We start from the raw sequence: 27,236 nt of genomic DNA, 5'->3' as shown, positions 1-27,236 counted from the left end.
CTTTTGCACCCCAGTATCTCTACTTGCACATCATCATCTGTACATCTGTCACTTGTTAATGCTAAATGTAATTATTTTGCCTCCATGGCCTATTTATTGCCTTACCTCCCTACTCTTCTACATTTGCACACACTGTACTTAGATTTTTCTATTGTGTTATTGACTGTACGTTTGTTTATGTGTAACTCTGTGTTGTTGTTTTTATCGCACTGCTTTGCTTTATCTTGGCCAGGTCGCAGTTGTAAATGAGAACTTCGTCTTAACTGGCCGACCTGGTTAAATAAAGGTGAAATAAAAATAAATAAAAAGACCCACTAATTTAGTGCTTATTTATAAAATCCTCTTGGCCTCACTCCCTCCTATCTGAGATATCTACTGCAGCCCTCATCCTCCACATACAACACCCCTTTTGCCAGTCACATTCTGTTAAAGGTCCCCAAAGCACACACATCCCTGGGTCCCTCGTCTTTTCAGTTCGCTGCAGTTAGCGAATGGAACGAGCTGCAACAAACACTCAAACTGGACAGTTTTATCTCAATCTCTTCATTGAAAGACTCAATCATGGACATTCTTACTGACAGTTGTGGCTGCTTTGTGTGATGTATTGTTGTCTCTACATTCTTGCCCTTTGTGATGTTGTTTGTGTCCAATAATGTTTGTATCATGTTTTGCTGCTACCATGTTGTATTGCTACCATGTTGTTGTTATGTTGTGTTGCTACCATGCTGTGTTGTCATGTGTTGCTGCCTTGCTATGTCATTGTCTTAGGTCTCTCTTTATGTGGTGTTGTGTTGTTTCACTTGTTGTGATGTGTGTTTTGTCCTATATTTATATTGTATTTGTTTTTTCTTTTTAATCCCAGGCCCCCGTCCCCACAGGAGGCCTTTTGCCTTTTGGTAGGCCGTCATTGTAAATAAGAATTTGTTCTTAACTGACTTGCCTCGTTAAATAAAGGTAAAATAAATAAAGACTTTTATCTCCAAGTGTATATGATATGATACACTTCCAACACACAATTTTAAACCATTCTGGTCTTGACTTTGTTTATCACTCGGAGGTGGTTTAGTCAATTGTTCTGTGAATTATGCTTATGTTTTTTTGCCAAAATAATGCCTAGGCTTTAGCTCAGCGGACTTACACAGTTATGTTTTACACTAACAACCTGGGTTTATACCCGGTTGGACTTTTCCCTCTTCCCTTGCTTCAATTCCACATTTTGTCCACTATGGGAGAATCTCAATTGCATACTCCTTGCGTCCTCTCGCCTTGCTTCCTTCTCAAAACCCATTGGAGGAGAAGGTCAGAGTGGCGGGACCTATGGATTTTCTCATCTTCTGGATTTTTCATCTCCTTTTGAGGAGGTGAGAAGAAAGGACACGAGGACTATGCCATTGAGATTCTCCCTATATTTAATACCGGTCTCTTCTTTGTCTTCATTGTCACCTCCAGTCTTATCGTTTCACTCCTGATGATACTGTTTGACTACACGGAGGCCCCTCTCGTTCACCCCATTCTGTCCACCACTATATATTTTCATATCCTACTCTACAGAACACACACACAGACAATTGAACATTGCTGTGTCGTCATCCCTGGAATTGAGTCACAAGAACTACGGAACATGAAGTGTCAGCGTCTTTGAAAGTCTAGCATAGATCAGGGGTGTTTGTCTTCGTGTATCTTTTCTTGAAAGTCTTGAATGTCAGCTGGTTAGTTGCCATAGGGCTTTGAGTCTCCGGCTCTAGTGATCCAAGACAGATGCTGGAGATGACTGATATCCTTGGGCGATCACACTACATCTCTCCCTGTATCGTCCAGAAGCGGTCTTTACATCCGGCTCAATGGTTTCACTCATCGCTGTACCTCGGTGGGTTGGCATTTCGATCACTAGTCTCTTCAGAAGCAAGTGTGTCTCTGCAATGACTGTAAGTACCATTTTTTGTGTTATTTTTGGCATGGGTAATAGATATGTGATGGCATGGCATGTCAGAATTACATTATATGGTTCCATGATACTCGCATGGTAATTTGATTGTTTACTGACCGTTCTCTGTCTTTGAGTAACACTGTCATAGCAACACTATATCGGTTCTCTGTGAGCCCTCACTCTGAAGGGATGTTTACATACAGTATGTTCAGATGGAGATCCGGTCAGCTTTTTGCTGCTCTCTCAACATCACATTAGATGTAATCACGTATGGGGGCCTATTTGTGAGCGACGTATGATGTTACACAAATGACATCAGAGCCTAGTGTAAACCTTTGCTGTGTTGCCTAATGAGAACATTTGCATACCAATAGCACTCCTTTATCCATCCTCTTCCTCTCAGGAAAATGGAGGAAAGGATGGAGATAAGAATTGACCTCTATCCCAGGCCTGCCTCAGGCCCCAACCAAGAATTCAGCCCCTCCCCCATGCTTGAACCAGGCTCTTTCCACAGTCAGGGTCATTTAATGGAGGACTTTGACATGGATGTAGAGGAAGAGGGCTACATGAAGAAGGTCACAGAGCAGTGGTGCGAGTGCAACAAAGATGCATGTGAGGAGATGGGGGAAGGAAGAAGAGAAAAGGGCAGAGGCAGGATGGTTAACAGTCTGAGCTGGGCTGAGGAGCTGCAGGACATTCTCATTCCTGTGGCTGAGGCTGACTGTCAAAGGAGAACAAGCAGATTATTCGACATCACTGTAAGTGCTCTCTCTCTCTCTCTTTATCTCTGTGTTATGATGGTGGTGATGAAAGGTAGAGAGAGTGTGTGTGTACAGATTGTCTAGTTGATGGCACTGTTTTTCTTTTAGTCCCTTCCACTCCAACAGACTGAATATAACACAGCATACCTCAGCCAGCCAGTGATAGAATAGAGTAAGCAATTAGCTGGAAACTGATCCATCCTTTGACCAATCAGAGGTCATGAGGAAGTGGGGTACCATTAAAGAGTGTTGTGACACATCTATCCCATCACTGGGTTTCAATTGTACCATGTGGACTAGTATTTCCTCTCCAACTCTTTTATAGTCACAGTATATCGCTAATAGATGAGGGGAAGTAATGGAGTATGACTCATAGGTTAATTAGTTTAATCAGCCACAGTGAGCCACTGCTGCATAGTGACACAGCAGCCTCTGTGTGCGTGTGCATGTGCGTGTGTGCGTGTGTGTGTGTGTGTGTGTGTGTGTGTGTGTGTGTGTGTGTGTGTGTGTGTGTGTGTGTGTGTGTGTGTGTGTGTGTGTGCGTGCGTGCGTGCGTGCGTGCGTGCGTGCGTGCGTGCGTGCGTGCGTGCGTGCGTGCGTGCGTGCGTGCGTGCGTGCGTGCGTGCGTGCGTGCGTGCGTGCCTTCTATGTGTCTTATGACTCACCACACGAGGAATGATGGTCAAGAAAGAAGAACAATTCTCTAGGAGGAAAACAAGCAAAGTGTACACTGAAAAACATACAGGAGCAGTCCAAAGTTTTGACACACCTATTAGCCTGGTCTCGCCACCATTGATTTTGTTTGTCTTCCATTCACTCCCATCCTAATTCTTTATCTATCTCAACATGTCCTTGAATTTCTCCCTTCACATTTTTTCATCATGCCATCTTTCCATGTCACGCTCTATCAATCATGGTGTTCCCATGGTGGAATGGAGAGATAGAACGATGGAGGTATAGAAAGACAGGGAGATTTGAGTCAGAAAAGGATATTCATATGATAGGTAAGATATATAAAAACCTCTATGTAACTGACAATCTCTTAGAAAAAAATATAAACTATTGGAATCAAGACTTAAAGATGTCTAATAATGGCACAATATTGAGGGAATATTGGAACATAAATAACGAAATTACAGTTAACGAAAACGTAAGCTTAGTTCAGTATACATTCATGTTTAAAATGTATTATAGAAAAGACGACGGCAGAGTCATGTCTTAATTGTAACACTAACAATGACTCAATAATCCATGCCTTCTGGGAATGCTATAAAGTCAAAAAGTTATGAGCCGAGTTAGAAAGTTGTCTGTCAGAAGTATTCCAATGTAAATCTACTTTGAATCCGTCTGTCTGTATATTTCAAGACATGGCATATGAGGTTACAGTGAGATACCCGATGGGTTGGACGATTCTGTTCTCGTCAATTCTCTTTAAAAATATATATACTTAACTGTAACTCTAGCAAATAATATGCTTCATTATCCTAATATTGAAAGAGTGTGGGTGACGGAGAGGAACAAAATGGTGCAATTTGAGGAGATAGGTGTGAGAACAGCTGGGTCTGGGCAGGTGTGAGAACAGCTGGGTCTGGGTAGGTGTGATGTCGTTTATGTTTGTCTGTTGTATTTTTTTTATATCTTTAAATAGGCAAGGCAATTAAGAACAAATTCTTATTTACAATGACGGCCTACCCCGGTCAAACCCAGACGACGCTGGGCCAATTGTGCGCCACCCTATGGGACTCCCAATCACGGCCGGATGTGATACAGCCTGGATTCGAACCAGGGACTGTAGTGACGCCTCTTGCACTGAGATGCAGTGCCTTCGACCACTGCGCCACTCGTGAGCCCTTTTACTTGTGTATGTTTTGTAATGTTAAAACATGTAAGAAAGAAAGAGAAAGAGGGGAATGGAGGATACAGAGAAAGAGAGAGATGGAGGATAAAGAGAAAGAGGGGAATGGAGGATACAGAGAAAGAGAGATTGAGGATAAAGAGAAAGAGGGGAATGGAGGATACAGAGAACGAGAGAGATGGAGGATAAAGAGAAAGAGGGGAATGGAGGATACAGAGAAAGAGAGAGATGGAGGACACAGAGAAAGAGAGAGATGGAGGGGAATGGAGGACACAGAGAAAGAGAGAGATGGAGGGGAATGGAGGACACAGAGAAAGAGAGAGATGGAGGGGAATGGAGGACACAGAGAAAGAGAGAGATGGAGGACAGAGAAAGAGAGAGATGGAGGGGAATGGAGGACACAGAGAAAGAGAGAGATGGAGGGGAATGGAGGACACAGAGAAAGAGAGAGATGGAGGGGAATGGAGGACACAGAGAAAGAGAGAGATGGAGGATACAGAGAAAGAGGGGAATGGAGGACACAGAGAAAGAGAGAGATGGAGGATACAGAGAAAGAGGGGAATGGAGGACACAGAGAAAGAGAGAGATGGAGGATACAGAGAAAGAGGGGAATGGAGGACACAGAGAAAGAGAGAGATGGAGGATAAAGAGAAAGAGAGAGATGGAGGACACAGAGAAAGAGAGAGATGGAGGATACAGAGAAAGAGGGGAATGGAGGACACAGAGAAAGAGAGAGATGGAGGACACAGAGAAAGAGAGAGATGGAGGAGCAGATAGCAGGTTAGAAAGCAGCAGACATGCTAAACAGTCACACAGAGGAGAGTAGTGGAGAGCGCCTACGTCTTTCCATCAGCTGAGCAGAATCTCTCCCCTCCCTCTATCCATCCCACTCCCTCCCCCTCTCCCTCTTCTTCCCCCCTCCCTTCTGCATGTAGCTGAGGTATATGAGTGGGTCTCCTGGGTCTGGCTCACTGCAGTGTATGGAAGGGTAGGGCTGCTGCCTGTATAATGTGCTGAAGAATGGTGCACCAGGAGAAACGTGTTTACCAGGTGTGTGTTTGTATGGTGTGTGTATGTTCTTGTAGTATAATGTGTTTACATGTATTGAAATACTGTATGTTAGGTTCATATAGCTATGTTAGGTTCATATAGGTATGTTAGATGAATCTGTGGGTTATGTATTTATGTGTGTGTGATTGTATCACACCAGGGTGTGTCCGTGCGTATATTTGACAAGATTGCACGTCTATTTCCGACTACATATATTAGCCTGTAGTTTTTGGTTTGCCATCCTGTCTGTGTATATTTCTGCTGTGTACGTTGTTTGGAGGTGTGCATTTCTGCGAATGTGCTGCTAGGTGTATGTGTACGTGTGAGGTATGTTAGTGTTTCGCCTATGTGGTGTGTACATTTTGGTGTGTACATTTTGGTGTGTACATTTTGGTGTGTACATTTTGTACAATGCGTGAGACTTTGTTTGAGAGTATGTTAATGCCATGATGGTCTATCTACCCAGTAAGACAGTACCTGGCTGTGTGTAGATGGTTTATCTACCCAGTACGACAGTACCTGGCTGTGTGTAGATGGTCTATCTACCCAGTAAGACAGTACCTGGCTGTGTGTAGATGGTTTATCTACCCAGTAAGACAGTACCTGGCTGTGTGTAGATGGTTTATCTACCCAGTAAGACAGTACCTGGCTGTGTGTAGATGGTCTATCTACCCAGTAAGACAGTACCTGGCTGTGTGTAGATGGTCTATCTACCCAGTACGACAGTACCTGGCTGTGTGTAGATGGTCTATCTACCCAGTAAGACAGTACCTGGCTGTGTGTAGATGGTCTATCTACCCAGTACGACAGTACCTGGCTGTGTGTAGATGGTCTATCTACCCAGTAAGACAGTACCTGGCTGTGTGTAGATGGTTTATCTACCCAGTAAGACAGTACCTGGCTGTGTGTAGATGGTTTATCTACCCAGTACGACAGTACCTGGCTGTGTGTAGATGGTCTATCTACCCAGTAAGACAGTACCTGGCTGTGTGTAGATGGTCTATCTACCCAGTAAGACAGTACCTGGCTGTGTGTAGATGGTTTATCTACCCAGTACGACAGTACCTGGCTGTGTGTAGATGGTCTATCTACCCAGTAAGACAGTACCTGGCTGTGTGTAGATGGTTTATCTACCCAGTAAGACAGTACCTGGCTGTGTGTAGATGGTCTATCTACCCAGTAAGACAGTACCTGGCTGTGTGTAGATGGTCTATCTACCCAGTAAGACAGTACCTGGCTGTGTGTAGATGGTCTATCTACCCAGTAAGACAGTACCTGGCTGTGTGTAGATGGTCTATCTACCCAGTAAGACAGTACCTGGCTGTGTGTAGATGGTTTATCTACCCAGTAAGACAGTACCTGGCTGTGTGTAGATGGTCTATCTACCCAGTAAGACAGTACCTGGCTGTGTGTAGATGGTTTATCTACCCAGTAAGACAGTACCTGGCTGTGTGTAGATGGTTTATCTACCCAGTAAGACAGTACCTGGCTGTGTGTAGATGGTCTATCTACCCAGTAAGACAGTACCTGGCTGTGTGTAGATGGTTTATCTACCCAGTAAGACAGTACCTGGCTGTGTGTAGATGGTTTATCTACCCAGTACGACAGTACCTGGCTGTGTGTAGATGGTCCATCTACCCAGTAAGACAGTACCTGGCTGTGTGTAGATGGTCTATCTACCCAGTAAGACAGTACCTGGCTGTGTGTAGATGGTCTATCTACCCAGTAAGACAGTAACTGGCTCGGTCTCCAGTGTGAGGAGACTAGAGGGGGTGGAGCGTTGGCTGCTTCCTCTACAATGGGAGCGTCCATCTGTGATTTATGACGTTACATCACAGCACCATCTCATCACTATGCGTGTGTGTGTGTGTGTGTGTACACATCTGATGTGGCACAGTCTACGAGTGGGCTTGAGGAAGTGTGGGTAGAGTCTAAATGTGTTTTTGTGTGTGTGTGTGTGTGTGTGTGTGTGTGTGTGTGTGTGTGTGTGTGTGTGTGTGTGTGTGTGTGTGTGTGTGTGTGTGTGTGTGTGTGTGTGTAACATACATGTGTTCATACGTGTGTGATGTCCCAAACTGTCAGTGGCCCTGAGGGATGTGGGCGCAGTCACAGACTGTAAACATAAAATTTGGAAAGGAAAATCATGTTTACTGTTGCATGATGCATTTCCATTGGATCTCTATCTGTGTGGTTGCAGGAGCAGGCCTCTATGAAGAAAGGATCTGTATGTCGACCTAAAAGCTATATGACACAAACAACCTGCCTAGGACACAATGTTCTTTGGATGTAGTGTGTGTAGAGTACAAACAGAAAGAACAGAAAAATAGAGATACAGGGAGATCAAAAGTAGTCAGACATGGGAGATGGGACAGACCAGGTAAAGAGAGGAAGAGGAGAGGAGAGAGTATATGAGAGCTAAGATGACAAAAGATATTAAAGGTGAGGACAAAGAAAGATGAGATAAAATCAATGCGAGGTGACTGGACATTTATCTCTGTGTGTTCCGCCTGGATGCGTTGCTCTTACCCTTCTCTTCACGACTCACTGAGTCCGCAGTGATTTAGCATCCCAGCAAGTCAGACTCCATTAAAACGCTCCGTCCATCCCTTCTTCTTCATCCTCCCTCCATTCCTCCACCCATCTCTTCTCTTTGTGTGCTTGTATGACCATACCCCAACTCTACATCTCTCTATTCCCTTGGTTTAAGCAATAGTATACTATGTGTTATTCGTTGTTATACTGACTATAGTTTTCACATTTTATTTAATTGGCCCACCTACTATATATTTTAATGTTGTAGGCTATATTTTAATGTTGTCCAGTCATCTTAGTTTTCTATGCCTCTTAAAAACGCCAATGAACTGTTTTTATCATCAGGGTTTTTACTTCAGGTTTATTGTGGTATTGTTGTATTATTGTACTGTGGTATTATTGGAGTATTGGTCTCTTCTATATGCCTCCACCAGGCCCAGAGGAATGACAGAGAGTCCATCAGGCAGAAGCTAGCCTTTGGCAGTTTCTATGACGACGAGGAGCCAGCCATCTACACCAGCTGCAGCAAGAATGGCATTTCCTCCCGGTGGGTTTGTCTGATGGTGATAATGCATGAGTATACCTGATAGTGTGCGTGTGTTCGTGTGTGCATGTGTCTGGCTGCTTGCTTGAGCTCTTTATCTGAAATAGGTAGGTTCATTTGTAATTTTGAGTTTAATTTAGTGTGTGTTGTAGTATTATGAAATATGGGATCGACCATAGTTTTAAAACAGTTTTAGCTGCTGCGGTATCAGTATGCGATAATAGCGCCATACTAAAAATATTGAGTCAGTTGTGTTGCACCCTTTCCACCACTAGATGGTGTGATGCTGTGGAGCTCAGTGAGTGTTTGACGTACTTTCTAGCGGAAGAGAACTAGGCACAGGTCTAGGATCAGCATTCCTTCTGTTAAAAACTGATCATCGTCTCTAGGGGTAGCCTCATTCTACTCCTTGAATAGAGAGCAGAGACGGTAGAGAAATCGATACACCCCACTCCCTATTTTTTATTTTTGGGGCAGGTCCATTTTGGTCTACTTATTTCCCCTGGGCAAAACATCTCACTGGCGAACGAGAGGGGACAATAAGAGAGTGAACGTTATTTATAATAAGGTTTACATGGAGAAAATCAGACCTCTCTGAAATAGAAATGGATAGCCCTCCCTTCAGCAAAACATATTTTCCCTAAACCCTCCCTGAACGCTTAAAAACAAATGACCCTCCCCTATTCAAAAAATAATAATAAAACATCAAGTGGATAGCAGAGAACATGCCTACCGTTTACTCTCACTTCTTGGACAGACCAGAGCCGTAGATATGCACTTTTAGAAACTGTTCTTTATCCTGTAAGCATTAGATGGCAGCACACAAATTTTGATAGAGCAAAGAACTGTGGGCCAGAAGGTTGTGGGTTTGCAGACCAACCATGGACAAGAGCAGGGGTGGAAATATCTCCTTTATAGTCAAAGCATTGCATGAATCTATCATCGTGTTTGCAGGTCCGAGAAAAAATAGCCTTTTATAAAAATGTCATGCCATGTACATATTAGCTGAATCTTTTTTATTACCACACAAATTACCGAAATTACAGGCTAAGAATGGACAGAGAGATAGGCCTGTGTGTTCATTTGATCATATTTCTTAATGCCAAATCAGTGTGTCGTGTTTGCAACGAAACTGTCCCTGTTTGCAAAATAATTTAATCTGAGATGTCATTAGGAATCTGAGCATGGTACCTTCAAAAATTAGGCCTATCTTTCCACCCCACACAGAGTAGGCCTACTGACGGAAAGAAATGTAAGCGTTAACTGCTGGCTAACGTTACTCTTCTTCCATGGCTTAACCCAACGAGAGAAGGTCACAAGTGTTTCCCTATAAACTGTCTGGGTTAAAACATACTCTAGGCCTGTTGTACAGGAAGTGAATACCTTCATCAATTGATAGTGACAGAATTATATTACTTCCCAAGCAAAGTCCATGTTTTGTCTCCTCGGCTATAGAAGGTTGTAGCTCAGCATCTGAATATCAAAGAAACAGGACAAAATATCCCCATATGCATCCGAGTCACGTCTTTTACAGCTTGTTTCTAGCATAAAGCATTGCGGGCTAAAGCACTAATGAGATCTGTTTTATTTTCTTCAAAACTAACAAGGGGTAGGCCTGTGCATTTTAAAATGTTCTTTAACTTTACAGCCCTTCACCGACACGGAGGTAGGCTATTTAAAGAGTGTATGGCGGGTGGAGGAATTGACCGACAAATCTATGGATATAGCAGCTTATAGCCTAATTTAGTCTGTAAAACAGGTAGACCGACCTCATATTTCGTAAATAGGAAGAAATAGGCTCCAACACAAAGCCCTCTTGTTGTTAGTAAAGTCTAACTAAAATTAAGACGGTTTAAATGAATTATGCCTACTGGAATTTGACTACTTTCAGCACCATGAGCGGTCCATTTCGGATTCATTGTGCTGCGGCTGCTGCTTCAAGTTTCAGCACCACAATGTACGTTACTGAAATCTGGCTTAATTATGATGTCAATAACTCTGATAAATGCATCATGGGCAAGAAACATATTGTTTTTATTCAATCAATTATAGTAGTAGCAAGCTATCAAAGTAGTTCTCTTCACCTTCGCGCTCTCCTCAAACTGAACAGAACATAGGCTATAGACTAGTCCGCACGCAAGATAGTGCATTTTTTTTAGACTAGGCCTAATCAACAATTCTTTTCGGGAGAAGCCTTTGACTCTACTCCTGAACTGCAACCGTAGGCCTACAAAGCACAGCAATTGGTTAGGCACAGAAAAACGTTTTTTGATCAGGAAGAGCAAACAGGCCGGGGCTCAGGGTTGTAATGTCCAATGCAGCCTAGTTTTATTTACACCATCCTAGCAGCTATCTTAGAAATACAACTTTGCTCTGTGCTTCTCCGAGCATGCACTTCGTAGCCTATAGGCTATGGATCATTTGATTGAGACCACACTAAATAGCCTATAGGCGCACTTGATATTGCACAGTCAGCAGAGAATCAGAGATGAGGGGCGGCATCGGGCACACATTGATATATATATCCTAATAAGCAACTGATTCTAAAACACTGAGAAATATAGAAATTCCATCAATTACAATGACAAAATACTAAACCCTCCTTTGACTGAAATGTAAAAAGCGATGACCCTCGCCCATCTTCCTCCAGGTAACCATGCTGTAAATTCTGATCCCTCCCTAAGTAGACCAGAGCCAGGTGTTACATCTCTCACGTGAGCATGCCAGATATTATGGAGGATCCATAAACTCACACAGGAAAAGCATGCTCACAGTACACAGAACCAAAATATTAACACAACAGTTTTGGTCCCATGTTTCATGAGCTGAAATAAAATTTCCCAGAAATATACCATACGCATAAAAAGCTTATTTCTCTAAAATTGTGTGCACAAATTTGTTTACGTCCCGTTAGTGAGCATTTCTCCTTTGCCAAGATAATCCATCCACCTGACAGGTGTGGCATATCAAGAAGCTGATTAAACAGCATGATCGATACACAGGTGCACCTTGTGCTGGGAACAATAAAAGGCCACTCTAAAATGTGTAGTTTTGTCACACAACACAATGCCATAGATGTCTCAAGTTTTGAGGCAGCGTGCAATTGGCATGTTGACTGCAGGAATGTCCAACAGAGCTGTTGCCAGAGAATTGGATGTTCATTTCTCTACCATAAGCTGCCTCCAACGTTGTTTTAGAGAATTTGGCAGTACGTCCAACTGGCCTCACAACCGCAGACCACGTGTAACCACACTAGCCTAGGACCTCCACATCGGGCTTATTCACCTGCGGGATCGTCTGAGACCAGCCACCCAGACAGCTGTTGAAACTGAAAAGTATTTATGTCTGTAATAAAGCACTTTTGTGGGGGAAACCTCATTCTGATTGGCTAGGCCTGGCTCTCAAGTGGGTGGGCCTATGCCCTCCCAGGCCCACCCATGGCTGTGCCACTGCCCAGTTATGTGAAATCCATAGATTAGGGCCGAGTGAATTTATTTCAATTGACTGATTTCCTTATATGAACTGTAACTCAGTAAAATCGTTGAAATTGTTGCATGTTGCTTTTATATTTGTGTTCATTATAATTACCAAGCCATTGAGCGAGTTACTTCTGGGCAACAACAGAACCACTGGCCTAAGGGATAGGGGGAAGTTTGGGATTGGCCCTTTGTCTGGAAGCAGCAGATGCCTTTTTAAAATGTATATTCATGTCAAAGTGTTAGTTTATCCTCCCTGAAATGAGTCATTTAAGCGGAGAAAATCCCACAGGGGGAGACAAGAAAATGTATAGAGAAAGACAGAGTGGCTTCCCGGAAAGCTACATTGTTTTCTCTGTTTTTCACCCAGTAACAGTAACACAAGAGCTTCATTCTAAAGGGCAAGACGAGAGTCACTGACTGTAAATGGCTGAACGGGGAAGCATACAGATGTAATAAGCATACAGCACATGCACACACTGATCAATGTAATCTTCTCACACTGACTTATAAATACTCATCAGCTCATAGCATAGTGCAAACACACAAAAACAAATGCACTATGTCACTTCAAATGACACAAATGTCACACTAAAATACTGTGCATTCACACGTAACCACTGAACCCACAAACCCAAAGCATACTACACCCTCACACTAGGTTTATGAGTATAGACACACAAGATTACGCCATGCCTTCAGAAACGGCAAGTCTCTCTGACGAGTGAACTTGAGTACCTACACATTTTCCTGGAAAAGGGGTTGGTGTTTATCCTAAATAAAGGGGATCGCCCCTTTTCAGTCTAGTTTAGGGAAGTGCTCATCTGTCTGTGGTCAAGCTACTGGAAATAAAGAAGTGTTGCCTCTTTCTGTCCACTGCTCCTATTGAACGTTCTCTAGTCACATGACCCTTAGTGGAGGTCAAAGTGTACCTACCGGTACATTGTAAGGTGGAAATTCCAACGCTAACAGGCTTTTAGGGGTTGAGTGCGGTTCCTATTCCAACTTTGAAGCAAGGAGTCTAGGTTTCAACCAAATTCTCACATCTTGTTTAGTGAGAGCTTCTTGAATGAATGACGTATGGACTGTTATGATGACTGAAAAGTCTTGCTTACTGAAGGTGACTGAGAGTCTGTTTGACTCGTCATCACTGTGGCTGAGAGATTTCAATGGTTCCAATTATTATGTAATTTTATGGGTCTGGTTGTTTAATTTACCTTTTTGTTATTGCTTGTGACAGTATATGATGTTACCAAACGAAACCGCACAATGCCCAAGGTAACATAGTAAACATAAATCCAGGACACTCAAGTTAGTATGATATGTTACTGTTGGTATGGTTGCATAAGACAGAAGGTAAATACAGCGAACTTCTAGCAACCCAAAGGTTGTGTGTTCGAATCTCATCATAGAAAACTTGAGCAGTTTAGCTAATTAGCAACTTACTACTTTTTAGCCACTTTGGAACTATTTAGCATGTTAGCTAACCGTTTCCCTAACCCTAACCTTAACCCTTTAACCTAACTCCTAACCCTAACCCCTAGTCTAGCTAATGTTAGCCACCTAGCTAATGTTAGCAACAACATTTCGGGAATTCGTAAAATATCATACGTATTGCAAATTCATAACATATTATATGAATTGCAATTCGTAACATATATAAATTGTAATTCATAACATATTATACTTAATGGATGATGGACATCCACAAATTAATACATACCATACGAAACATAGCATATCATACTAAATGGAGGGTGACCAATTCACGTTTACTGTGTTACGTTTACCCCTGAGTCCAAGTTGCACACAATCCCTTCTGCCCTCATTCACTCCCCTGTGTGGATCTGAGTGAAGGGAAGGGGAAAGGGGGATACCTAGTCAGTTGTACAACTAAATGCCTTCAACTGAAATGTGTCTTCTGCATTTAACCCAACCCCTCTGAATCAGAGAGGTGCGGGGTCACTTTCTTAATCGAAGGCTTGTTGTCGGGGGCTAGATTTTTCCACCTTTCCGGCTCGGGGATTCAAACCAGCTACCTTTCGATTACTGGCCCAATGCTCTTCACAGCTAGGCTACCTGCCGCCTCTATGACTAGGTTACTGGTGTAAAAGCAATAGCTCCACCTTTCATGTTTTTTGAAAGTCAGACCTCAGATTAGCGAAGGACAGTGAATGAAATGCAGCCAGGATTTGTAGGGGTTATATGGTTCAGGGGTAGGGTTATATGGATCAGGGTTGGGTTATATGGATCAGGGGTAGGGTTATATGGATCAGGGTTGGGTTATATGGATCAGGGGTAGGGTTATATGGATCAGGGGTAGGGTTATATGGAACAGGGGTAGGGTTATATGGATCAGGGGTAGGGTTATATGGATCAGGGGTAGGGTTATATGGATCAGGGGTAGGGTTATATGGATCAGGGGTAGGGTTATATGGATCAGGGGTAGGGTTATATGGAACAGGGGTAGGGTTATATGGATCAGGGGTAGGGTTATATAGATCAGGGGTAGGGTTATATGGATCAGGGGTAGGGTTATATGGATCAGGGGTAGGGTTATATGGATCAGGGGTAGGGTTATATGGAACAGGGGCAGGGTTATATGGATCAGGGGTAGGGTTATATGGATCAGGGGTAGGGTTATATGGATCAGGGGTAGGGTTATATGGATCAGGGGTAGGGTTATATGGATACATTTGGAATTGAGCGATTATCTCGCACCCTTCCTTCATCTAACTGTATGCCTCTCCCTCCTGCTCCCCTTTTTTTCAGACTGTGATTTGATTGTTCAATCTATCTCTCCCCCTCTCCTTTTCTATCTCCTGTCCCTCTCTCTCTCTCTCTCTCTCTCTCTCACTGTCAGGCCTCAAAGCGGTGTGAACCTGCAGGTGTGTTTTGTGAATGACAGCAACAGTGACAAGGACAGCGATGCAGAGGACAGCAGGACAGAGACCAGCCTGGACACGCCGCTGTCACCTGTGGTACACGCTAAAGATGTAGATGTGTGTGTGGCGTGTGTTCTCATTCACACAACTGATACTTTGGAACCTGACATAACAGGACTTAACAGGAGATAAATAAGCTAATTGACTGTGGAATGTGTGTGTGAGCACACACACCAATGTGTTTGTGTTTGATGACTATGAAGTATGCATGTATTTACATTACAATCTATGATTCTGTATAACTAGCATGTGTATGTGTACTTACTGTGGTGTATGTGTGCGTCCATCCAGAGCAAGCAGAGTTCATCCCTGTCAGACCGGGACACGGGAGAGGAGGACTCAGACCCCCTGGAGGATTGTGGCTTCTGGCGGGTGCAGCGGCGGCTCCAAGAGGAGGCACGGGTGGCCCTGGCGTTGGCTCGCCCTATGGCCCGCATGCAGGTAGAGGTGGAGAGACAGATCCAGATCCACCGCCGCTCGCCCGTCGCCGACCTGGTCAGTGTGTGTGTTCTAGACTTGTCATTTCTGATAAGTTGACTTGGCTGGAGGCCATGGTGCAGTCAGAATAACACATTTAATACCTAGGGTGGTGTAGCGGTCTAAGCCGCAGCTTAAGGCACACATGTCTAGTGTTGACATAGGTTAGAATCCAGGCTACTGCCCTTTGACACAACCTCTATCTTTCCCCATGTCAGAAAAATATGTATTTAGAATTATTCTGGGTACATGCATTTACATTCAATATGCAAGATGCGAGATCAAGTTACATCTTAGATGCAAGGGCATAGTACAAAATGAATAGCATGGTATTTCCGTTTACAGTTGTTGGTGTTAAAAGCACTTGCTAAAAAGCCCTAATGTAATGGCTAAGAAGCCAATTATTCTCAAGATCAGATGTTGGTTGAAATGAAACTGATACCACTTTCAGTCAAACAATGAGAACAATGAGACTTTTTCATGTTTCCTGGTACAGAGAGTGAAATTCTGCCATCTCAGCCAGTTCCACATTGGATTGTCATGAGTTCCTGAGGCCTTTGAGAACTCTTTCCTGTGTGATCTGAGGCCCAGGGTGATGGAAAAACACTTGTACTTCAAACCATTTTAACTTACACTACCGTTCAAAAGTTTGGGGTCACTTAGAAATGTCCTTGTCTTTGAAAGAAAAGCACATTTTTTTGTCCATTAAAATAACATCAAATTGATCAGAAATACAGTGTAGACATTGTTAATGTTGTAAATTACTATTGTAGCTGGGAACGGCAGATTTTTAAATGAAATATCTACATAGGAGTACAAAGGCCCATTATCAGCAACCATCACTCCCGTGTTCCAATGGCACGTTGTGTTATTGATCATTAGAAAACCCTTTTGCAATTATATTAGCACAGATGAAAACTGTTGTACTGATTAAAGAAGCAATGAAACTGGCCTTCTGTAGACTAGTTTATTCTGAAACTCATCGGTCTATTCTTGTTCTGAGAAATGAAGGCTATTCCATGCAAGAAATTGCCAATAAACTGAAGATCTCGTACAACGCTGTGTACTACTCCCTTCACAGAACAGCGCAAACTGGCTCTAACCAGAATAGAAGGAGTGGGATGCCCCGGTGCACAACTGAGCAAGAGGACAAGTACATTAGAGTGTCTAGTTTGAGAAACAGACGCCTCACAAGTCCTCAACTGGCAGCTTCATTAAATAGTACCCGCAAAACACCAGTCTCAACATCAACAGTGAAGAGGTGACTCCGGGATGCTGGCCTTGCTGGCCTTCTACGCTCGGAGTCGGGAAGCAAGTACAGGGAGTGAGTGTACAAACACAAAACTCAAACAACGCACCAACATGAAACAGAGTCAATAACACCTGAGGAAAGAACCAAGGGGAGTGACAGATATAGTGAAGATAATCAAGGAGGTGATGGAGTCCAGGTGAGTGTCATGAGGCGCCTGTGCGCTTGACGATGGTGACAGGTGTGCGGGATAATCAGCAGCCTGATGACCTAGAGGCCGGAGAGGGAGTATACGTGACATATTCCATTAAAAATCATCCGTTTACAGCTACAATAGTCATTTACAACATTAACATTGTGTACACTGTATTTCTGATCAATTTGATGTTATTTTAATGGACAAAAATTATGCCTTTCTTTCAAAAACAAGGACATTTCTCAGTGACCCCAAACGTTTGAACGGTAGTGTATGTGCAAGCAATTAACTTATAAGCACACAATTAACTTATGAGCAAGCAATTAACTTATGAGCACGCAATTAACTTATGAGCAAGCAATTAACTTATGAGCAAGCAATTAACTTATGAGCAAGCAATTAACTTATGAGCAAGCAATTAACTTATAAGCACGCAATTAACTTATGAGCAAGCAATTAACTTATGAGCAAGCAATTAACTTATGAGCAAGCAATTAACTTATGAGCAAGCAATTAACTTATGAGCAAGCAATTAAGCAGGTTACTCTTATTATGATTGCAAACAAAGATAAGTAGAATATGGCATCCGGATTGGGTTGTCCTCCGTCCTCAGTGTGTGTGTGTGACTTGTGTGTGTGACTATGACAGTGTGCGTGTGACTGTGTGCGTGTGACTGTGTGCGTGCAAGAGGCCTGACAGGTAGCCGGGGAGGGACAGTGCGTTTATTAGCCTCAGCCGGTCGACCTAGTAATTTACTGGAATAAACTTGGTAGTCGACTTAGTGCTTTTTTTGGAACAAGCTTTAGCACTTCTAAGAAATTGGTAGCTACCTAGATGTAGTGTAATTTTTATATTTTCCCCGCCCCAACGATTGTGGTGAATTAGTTGTAAATACGACCATACAGTCATTATGTGTCAGACCGAGCAAATTCCCCCCTGACTGGAGTTTCACTGAACTGTTGATGTGTGTGTCAGTACCTAAACAAACAATGGTGAGAGGATGGCATTTAACTCACCCCGGTCTAAAGAAACTGCTCTAAGATCAGGATAACAGAAAGGATTGAATTATTTGCATATACAGTGCCTTCAGAAATTATTCACACCCCTTGACTTTTTCCACATTTTGTTGTGTTACAGCCTGAATTTAAAATGGATTACATTGAGATGTTGTGTCACTGTCCTACACACAATACCCCATAAAGTCAAAATGGAATTATGTTTTTATTTTTTTATTTACCAATTCATTAAAAATCAAAAGCAAAAATGTCTTGAGTCAATAAGTATACAACCCCTTTATTATGGCAAGCCTAAATAAGTTCAGGAGTAAAAATGTGCTTAAGAAGTCACATAATAAGTTGCATGGACTCACTCTGTGTGCAATAATAGTGTTTAACATATATTTTTTTATGACTACTTCATCTCTGCACCCCACACATACAATTATCTGTAAGGTCCCTCAGTCGAGCAGTGAATTTCAAACACAGATTCAACCACAAAGACCAAGGAGGTTTTCCAATGCCTCGCAAAGAAGGGCACCTATTGGTAGATGAGTAAAAAATAAAATAAAAATCAGACATTGAATATCTTTGATCATGGTGAAATTGTTTATTACACTTTGGATGGTGTATGAATACACACAGTCACTACAAAGATACAGACGTCCTTCCTAACTCCGTTGCCAGAGAGGAAGGAAGCCGCTTAGGGATTTCACCATGAGGCCAATGGTGACTTTAAAACAGTTACATGTTTAAAATGGCTGTGATAGGAGAAAACTGAGGATGAAACAACAACATTTTAGTTACTCCACAATATTAACCTAAATGACAGAGTGAAAAGAAGGAAACCTGGACTGGAAAAAAATATTCAAAAACATGCATCCTGTGTGCAATAAGGCACTAAGGTAAAACTGCAGAAAATGTGGCAAAGAAAATGACTTAATGTCCTGAATACAAAGCATTATGTTTGGGGCAAATCCAACACAACACATCACTGAGTACCGCTCTTCATATTTTCAAGCATTCTGGTGGCTGCATCATGTTATGGGTATGCTTGTCATCAGCAAGGACTAGGGAGTATTTTAGAAATGGAATATAGCTAACCACAGGCAAAATCCTAGAGAAAAACCTGGTTCAGTCTGCTTTCCAACAGACACTGGGAGACATTCACCTTTCAGCAGGACAATAACCTAAAACACAAGGTCAAATATACACTGGAGTTGCTTACCAAGACGACATTGAATGTTCCTGAGTGGTCTAGTTACAGTTGTGACTTAAATCAGTTTGAAAATCTATGGCAAGACTTGAAAATGGCTGTTTAGTAATGATCAACAACCAACTTGACAGAGCTTGAAGAATTTAAATAATGTGAAAAATTATGTGCAAATATTGTGCAATCCAGGTGTGCAAAGCTCTTTGACATTAGAGAATTTTGTGCGTATTATTGACAACAAAAAAGACAATTAAATCCATTTCAATCCCACTTTTTAACACACACAAAATGTGGAAAAAGTTGGGGGCGTGAATACTTTTTGAAAGCACTGTAATCACCCTAACCCCAAAGGCCCAAATACAGTGCATTCGGAAAGTATTCAGACACCTTCACTTTTTCCACATTTTGTTACGTTTTAGAAATTTGTGTGATTTAAAAAAATATATTTTAAATGTATTTTTATTTTTCACTGAAATATCACATTTACATAAGTATTCAGACCCTTTACTCAGTACTTTGTTGAAGCACCTTTTGCAGCGATTACAGCCTTGAGTCTTCTTGGGTGTGACGCTACAAGCTTGGCACACCTGTATTTGGGGAGTTTCTCCTGTTCTTCTCCGCAGATCCTCTCAAGCTCTGTCAGGTTGGATGGGGAGGGTCGCTTCACATCTATTTTCAGGTCTCTCCAGAGATCTTCAATCGGGATCAAGTCCAGACTTTGGCTGGGCCACTCAAGGACATTCAGAGACTTGTCCCGAAGCCACTCCTGCGTTGTCTTAGCTGTGTGCTTAGGGTCGTTATCCTGTTGGAAGGCGAACCTTCGCCCTATTCTGAGGTCCTGAGCAGGTTTTCATTAAAGATCTCTCTGTACTTTGCTTTGTTCATCTTTCCTTTGATCCTGATTAGTCTCCCAGTCCCTGCCACTGAAACACATCCCCACAGCATGATGCTGCCACCACCATGCTTCACTGTAGGGATGATGACAGGTTTCCTTCAGACGTGATGCTTGGCATTCAGGCCAAAGAGTTCAATCTTGGTTTCATCAGACCAGAGAATCTTGTTTCTCATGGTCTGAGAGTCCTTTAAGTGCCTTTTGGCAAACTCCAAGCGGGCTGTCATGTGCCTTTTACTGAGGAGTGGCTTCAATCTGGCCACTCTACCATAAAGGCCTGATTGGTGGAGTGCTGCAGAGATGGTTGTCCTTCTGGAAGGTTCACCCATCTCCACAGAGGAACTCTGGTGCTCTGTCAGAGTGACCATCGGGTTCTTGGTCACCTCCCTCCCCAAATTGCTCAGTTTGGCCGGGTGGCCAGCTCTAGGAAGAATCTTGGTGGTTCCAAACTTCTTGCATTTAAGAATGATGGAGGCCACTGTGGTCTTGGGGACTTTCAATGGTGCAGAAAGTTTTTGGAACCTTTCCCCATATCTGTGCCTCGACACAATCCTGTCTCGGAGCTCTATGGACAATTCCTTCGACCTCATGTCTTGATTTTTGCTCTGAAATTAACTGTCAACTGTGGGACCTTATATTGACTGCTGTGTGCCTTTCAAAATCATGTCCAATCAATTGAATTTACCACAGGTGGACTCCAATCAAGTTGTAGAAACATCTCAAGGATGATCAATGGAAACAGGATGCACCTGAGCTCAATTTCGAGTCTCATAGCAAAGGGTCTGAATACTTATGTAAATAAGGTATATCTGTTATTATTATTTATTTTTTGCAAAAATTCCTAAAAAACTGTTTTCGCTTTTTCATTATGGGGTATCGTAGATTGAGGATTTAAAAAATTTTTTTTTTTTAGAATAAGGCTGTAACATAACAAAATGTGGAGAAAGTCAAGGCTGCACTGTATGTTGCCTTGTTTCTCTCTAAACATGACTGTACCTAATGTTCCCCTGCTTGTCTAGTTAATGTTCTAACGATGTCCCCATGTCTGTTTGTGTGCAGCTGCCCCACCTGCCCCATATCAGCGAGGGTCTGATGAAGAGGAGTCTGAGGAGGGGAGACATGAGGGACATGAGCCTGGGCCAGCTTCAGGTCATCACCAACGATCTGCACTCGCAGATACAGAGTGAGTACACACACGTACGTATGCACACGCACCACCGGAGGCTGGTGAGGGGAGGACGACTCATAATAATGTCTGGAATGGAATAAATGGAATGGTATTAAAACCCATAGAATGCATGTGTTTGATACTATTCCATTAATTCCGTTCCAGCCATTACTTTGAGCCCGTCCTCCCCAATTAAGGTGGCCCCAGCCACCTGTGGTACACACCCAATCTACCTTTCATCACCACCATCATAACTCTGTTGTTCCAGGGGCTATGAGATGTTAAGATAACGTTGTGGTGACGTTGCAGGCCTGAATGAGGAGCTGGTGCAGCTGCTGCTGATGAGAGATGAGCTCCATGTGGAGCAGGACGCCATGCTGGTGGACATAGAGGACCTGACCAGGTGAAGATCATATTGTACAGTACTGTGAACATAGAAGCACACACACATACATGCATTAAAGCACACACACACACACACACACACACACACACACACACACACACACACACACACACACACACACACACACACACACACACACACACACACACACACACACACACACACACACACACACACTTGCGCTCCAACACCCCTAATAGCACCACCATTAGGCCTCTGTAGTAACCTTAGTTCTGGAGGTCAAATGCCATGGAAAGTCTCAGCTAAAATACAATCTTCTGAAAACAAACTAGTCTTTTTTTTAAAGGATCTAATGATGATTTTTCATGCATTCTTTAATGTAACTGTTATTTGTTGTTCTTTCTTGTCACAGGCATGCTCAGAGCCAGCAGAGACACATGGCAGAGAAAACCCTCTCCAAATAAAACCCATAGTCACCTGTCCCCATCATCACCTATGTCACATGACAGCCACAACCAACTCAGAGCAGTGGTCAACAACCCTGGTCCTAGAGACCAATAAGGCATGCAGGGTTTTGTTCCAGGTCAGCACTTTCACACCTGATTTAACTGGTTAATACCTTTGATGACTAGGCAATTGGTTGATTCAGGGTTGTTTTAGTGCTGGAACGAAAGCCTGGACATGCTTTAACTCTCCAGAACGAGGCTTGTTGTCCACGGCTACAGAGGGACCAAACCCAACCAGGAGTCATACAAAGTCCTGAGTTTTAAGTGTTCAGGCAAAACTCCGGGCCCCAGTCATAAACCATGTGTCGTAGTGACAGTTTGATCACAGAAGATGACTAGGGTTCTGTTTGTTGCCCAGCTCAGCCAGTCATGGTGCTTTGTAGAATACTAAACACACATAGCTGTTTGTGCTGTTGCTAAGGAATTAGCTCCTAGGCTTCCCAGTGTATAAACATTGCGGCAACTACACAGATCTTGTATGAATAATGTAGACACACAAATAGATGTAGTACAGCTGTTGTTGCATAATTCCACCTGTTTAAACATTCTGATGTTTTGAAGCTCTACTGGTTGACCCTTGATTTTGCCAAATGTTTACAGACAGATTGCAATGACCTTATTTGTGTCTGCACTTTAAATTAAATGGAAGATAAGAGTCCTTTTGGTGTTTTTTGTGGCAGACTTCAAATAATGGGGGTGCTTAACTAATATTGATACCCATATGTTCAAAATATTAACATATTTTTAGGGCGCCACCAAAGGTCGGTATGTAATTCGATCCCTGCTTTGTGACTCAAATGCTACTCCACAGAAAAACGATGTATTTTAAGACAAAATATTATTGACAAAGTCAAATCTCAATGGTTAAGAACTAAAGATGTCTGAGCTGACTGTTCTTGACACTGGTAAAGTGATAGCTGGTCGGTCTGGGCTAAATAAAAAAACGTTGTTGAGCAGGAAAGAGACTTGGATGCCTTGTGGCCTGGTTCAAGATGACATCTATGTTCAGTATGATTAGTCCATCTTCAGCATTTAGAGAATGTCATTTTCCAGCAGCTCTTTTTTTAATTATTATTCTCCGTCGTATTATACTAATGTCCTTCAACTGTATTATGCTGCATTCTGAAAACGTTTTGTGTACAGAGATTAAAATTATAGATAAACGTTTGAAGTGTTTGCGTGTCTTTATTAGTTCAATGTTGTATGTTATGGTCAGTATTGATAGCCATCTGAACCAGATCTAACTGACAGTAGATGAGACAGTCCAAATGAATTAATGAATTGTACAGAAGGATGTTTGAGGGACCTAAGAAGGCTACATTAGCCTACATGTGCCTTATAAATATATATAAACACATAAAACCTATAAATACGAACCAAACTACAAATTGGATAAGGTTAGAGTAGCCTACTAGCTGTTTTCTTCTACGGGTGTTAACAATTACATCATTAAATTGGCATTAATGCTATGACATATCTGAATATAGGCAAGTGACTGTTGCATGTGTGTGCAAAACAGGCAGTTTCTTCCCTACTTTCTCATGTTGCACTACAATGCTCCAAACACTTTTGTAATTGAGTTTTGGCCATAGTGAAAGCCCATACTGAATCATTACCTAGACTTAGGCCTAGCCAACCACGAGAAAGCAGAGGAGGCGACCACATATTTTCTACCAAACTGTGAGAAACTGCTGTGGTTATAGTGGCCACAAACAAAACATCTAATACAACCAACTCAACTCCAGTTAATGTTAATTCCAGTTCCACTCTGGGAAAACGTTTCATTATATTGATATCGCTGGCATCTAGGAAAATTACACACAATGACATTGTTACCTGATTTACTTTCAATTTATATTTTCAAACATTGTTATTGTGGTAGGGAATTCCCTGCTAGGGCAAGTATAAAAACACTGAGAGATGAAGCAAGACACACAAAAGAATTAGGATAAACCAAGGATAAACATTGTTATTACCATGATGCCAAACGCCAAGCTTTGTGAGTAATCTATAGCCTATATCTCTTTCTCTTCTAACAAAATTATTGTTATAAAGTAGGTAGCCTATTTATTATTTGCTTAAAGTTAGAATAGGTCAGGTTATCTGAGAATATTTTTTTCCTGCATGAGAATATTGCAAAATCATCTAAAAATTATTGGCATATTATTGACAAATGTATTTGTATAGAAAGTTTAAGTTTTAAGTCTTTGTTCTACGTTGTTCTTGAACCTGTCAGATTTTGCCACTTGGCTGCTCTGGGTCGCGCTCACTTGTTCTCTCTGGCACGTGAACATGTCCAGCCCAGTGGTGTTGCGCAACCACCCGATAACTGACAACTGTCTTACTACTGCGCAAACACTACTTTGGAACATCACGGAGGCGCTTGCACAGGTGAGACACAGGCACATTTTCCAATACTGTTCTTAATGGTAGACTATTTATTTAATTCATATCTGTAGCCTATTCATTAAATTCGTATCAATACTAGGAACACCTGTTCAAAGGAATAAACTGCACGGACCAGGGTATGGAGTTGAACACGAGAACACAGACAGTGCAAGTGTGTGCGCCAAAAGTAAGAAAACAATCACATTCTTTGATCTGTATTCAAATTTTTCAGACAATAATGTGAATTTCCCTATATAAGGCTATATAAGATCAATGTTGAAAGCATTTGTTGAATAATCTATACTTTGTTTTATAGACCAAAAGCACTCAACAGCACTCAACATGTTCCAGAGTGACAAATGTAAAGTTTGATCAGGTAGGCTATTTGCCGTTGTCTATAAATTACATATTACTGTTGTTGCCCAGAGCAACAGTTTTTCTCATAAGAAATGGCATGTTTATTTCCAGTCTAAAGGGGGCAAATCTAACACACTGTCTGCCTGTATTGGTAACTTTTTTACATGTCATTTTTCCTGTGTATCACATAGGACAAGTGTCTGAGGAACATTGAGGAGGATCTGCGTTGTTATAGTGACATGCTACAAGCTATTGACCCTAAACTGCTTGGACCCAATGTGCTGCAGAACATAGGAGAGATTAAGGAGGTAATATCTGGGAAGAACTATGCCAAAATACTGAGGACATGACCTAAAAAATTTCCTTTTGAGATATTTCTAACACAACCAGTTTTGTATACGAAAGTCATTGTAGCTGCAGGTTTAGGATACACAAGTCTACTGACATATATTGCCTCTTCTCTCACCCTTTCATTTGCTTTCGTTTTTTAAACAGAACTGCTTCTCCTCGTCTTTGTTGGGAGTCTGGTCCTCTCAGCAGGTAAGAGATTCTCAAAAGCAACCGTGACTAACATAAAGAGGCCTTTCACGGACTCAGTCTAATTTTAGCAGGGATTACATTGGGATGTGGGTGGTGGAATTAATGGTCCCTAAAATATCTCCTAACCAAATATGGTCATTTGTATGTCAACTGTGTGTAACCAAATAGAGATAAAGTTAACTTGACACAGTGTACACTATGTTTCTTTTCAGGATACACAAGGTTGTAGGCCTACTCAAGGTACTGCTAACCAAAATTCCTTTGATGAAAGGGTACATCTGTGTAAAGTGCTGAAGGGGCTCCAGGTTCGCACCGTAACCATCAACAGAATCATTGGATATATTCATGCTGGGGAACACAATATGTAAGTTGGCATGTCATCATGGACCTGGCAGGCGCCTATGCGGTTGGAGACTATTCCTCATCACCATCATCGTCATCATCACCATTCTCTCAAGGGAAAAAGAATCCAGTTTTCATGACCATAACAAAGTTGCCTTGTCCTGTGGACAAGTGTTCTTTAATATTATCATCAAATAACAGTCTGATAAAGCTATTGAGGATTTACAATTTACAGGAGTCAAATATTTATGACTTAATATATAAGTATTTAATCTAAGTATTTATTTGTTGATTTTTTTAACTTGAAAAGCTAAATAATATTAAATGTGATATTTATTATCAACCTAATGGGTTGTATTATTTATTTGCCTAATTTATGATTTAAAAATATTTATTTTATACATATCAATATAACTTATTTCAATGTTTACACAGTTTTTGTTTAAACATCTCCAAAATAAAATACATTTAGCAATGAATTAAAATAGCCTAATGCCAGGTGTTTTATTTCTCTCTTTGTTTTCATGATATTTTACTCAAACTCTCTCTCGCTCTCTGTCTGTTTGTATGTGTGTGTGTGTTTTTTTTTTTTACTATCCTTGTGAGGACCAGAAGTGTTGGACAAGTGGGGACATATCACCAGTCCCCATTATTTTAGTCTTAGGGGTTAGGTTTAGGGTTACAATTAGGATTAGGAGTTAAGGTTGTGGTTAAGCCTGAAGGCACCTCCGTACCTTCAGGCTCTGATCAGGCCCTACACCCAAACAAGGGCACTGCGTTCATCCACCTCTGGCCTGCTCGCCTCCCTACCTCCGAGGAAGTACAGTTCCCGCTCAGCCCAGTCAAAACTGTTCGCTGCTCTGGCACCCCAATGGTGGAACAAACTCCCTCACGACGCCAGGTCAGCGGAGTCAATCACCACCTTCCGGAGACACCTGAAACCCCACCTCTTTAAGGAATACCTAGGATAGGATAAAGTAATCCTTCTAACCCCCCCCCCCCCCCCCCCCCCCCTTATAAGATTTAGATGCACTATTGTAAAGTGGTTGTTCCACTGGATATCATAAGGTGAATGCACCTATTTGTAAGTCGCTCTGTATAAGAGCGTCTGCTAAATGACTTAAATGTAAATGTAAATGTTAAGGTTAGAGTTAGGTTAAGGGTTAGAGGTTAGGGAAAATAGGATTTTGAATGAGAATAAATTGTTTGGCCCCCACAAGAATAATGTGTGTGTAGAATATTTTGCCATATATAGTCAATACATTAAACTGAGTTAAATAATGAGAAACCGTAAGATTTATTTCCAGGAAAATACACAGTGGTGACAACATATCACTGATTTGGGTGGTGGCCAAACCACACAATATGCTCGTTCTTGTAGGCCTACACTGGTCAATTATACTAATTTCACTTGGAATCATAGCCTACTGTAACTGTGTGCAATATGTGGGCGGTT

At 42.0% G+C, this 27,236-nt stretch overlaps 2 protein-coding genes across 2 annotated transcripts; both read left to right on the top strand.

The window, feature by feature from the left end:
• Window positions 1-5,563: 5,563 nt before the first annotated feature.
• On the top strand, window positions 5,564-22,111 carry LOC120020728 (schwannomin-interacting protein 1-like). The gene is made up of 7 exons (XM_038964459.1): window positions 5,564-5,593; window positions 8,560-8,672; window positions 15,009-15,126; window positions 15,382-15,585; window positions 21,172-21,295; window positions 21,590-21,683; window positions 22,060-22,111. The coding sequence occupies exons 1-7, from the start codon at window positions 5,564-5,566 to the stop codon at window positions 22,109-22,111; spliced, it is 735 nt and encodes a 244-aa protein (XP_038820387.1).
• Window positions 22,112-24,130: 2,019 nt separating this feature from the next.
• Window positions 24,131-26,000, top strand: LOC120019809 (interleukin-12 subunit alpha-like). Its single transcript, XM_038963220.1, has 7 exons — window positions 24,131-24,152; window positions 24,390-24,544; window positions 24,642-24,728; window positions 24,858-24,917; window positions 25,090-25,206; window positions 25,394-25,438; window positions 25,651-26,000. Exons 1-7 carry the CDS (start codon window positions 24,131-24,133, stop codon window positions 25,804-25,806), a joined length of 642 nt encoding a protein of 213 aa, XP_038819148.1. The 3' UTR covers window positions 25,807-26,000.
• Window positions 26,001-27,236: the final 1,236 nt, after the last annotated feature.

This window comes from Salvelinus namaycush, chromosome 25, assembly GCF_016432855.1.
Source record: "Salvelinus namaycush isolate Seneca chromosome 25, SaNama_1.0, whole genome shotgun sequence".
NCBI classification, from domain to species: Eukaryota; Metazoa; Chordata; class Actinopteri; order Salmoniformes; family Salmonidae; genus Salvelinus; species Salvelinus namaycush.
This window is presented reverse-complemented; position numbering and strand designations above follow the sequence as displayed.

Coding starts and splice junctions, on each gene's coding strand:
- LOC120020728 (XM_038964459.1), top strand. CDS start 5,564: ATGGTGCACCAGGAGAAACGTGTTTACCAG. Junction 5,594..8,559: donor AGGAGAAACGTGTTTACCAG/GTGTGTGTTTGT, acceptor TGCCTCCACCAG/GCCCAGAGGAATGACAGAGA. Junction 21,296..21,589: donor TCTGCACTCGCAGATACAGA/GTGAGTACACAC, acceptor GTGACGTTGCAG/GCCTGAATGAGGAGCTGGTG.
- LOC120019809 (XM_038963220.1), top strand. CDS start 24,131: ATGATGCCAAACGCCAAGCTTT. Junction 24,153..24,389: donor GATGCCAAACGCCAAGCTTT/GTGAGTAATCTA, acceptor TGAACCTGTCAG/ATTTTGCCACTTGGCTGCTC. Junction 24,729..24,857: donor TGCAAGTGTGTGCGCCAAAA/GTAAGAAAACAA, acceptor TTTGTTTTATAG/ACCAAAAGCACTCAACAGCA.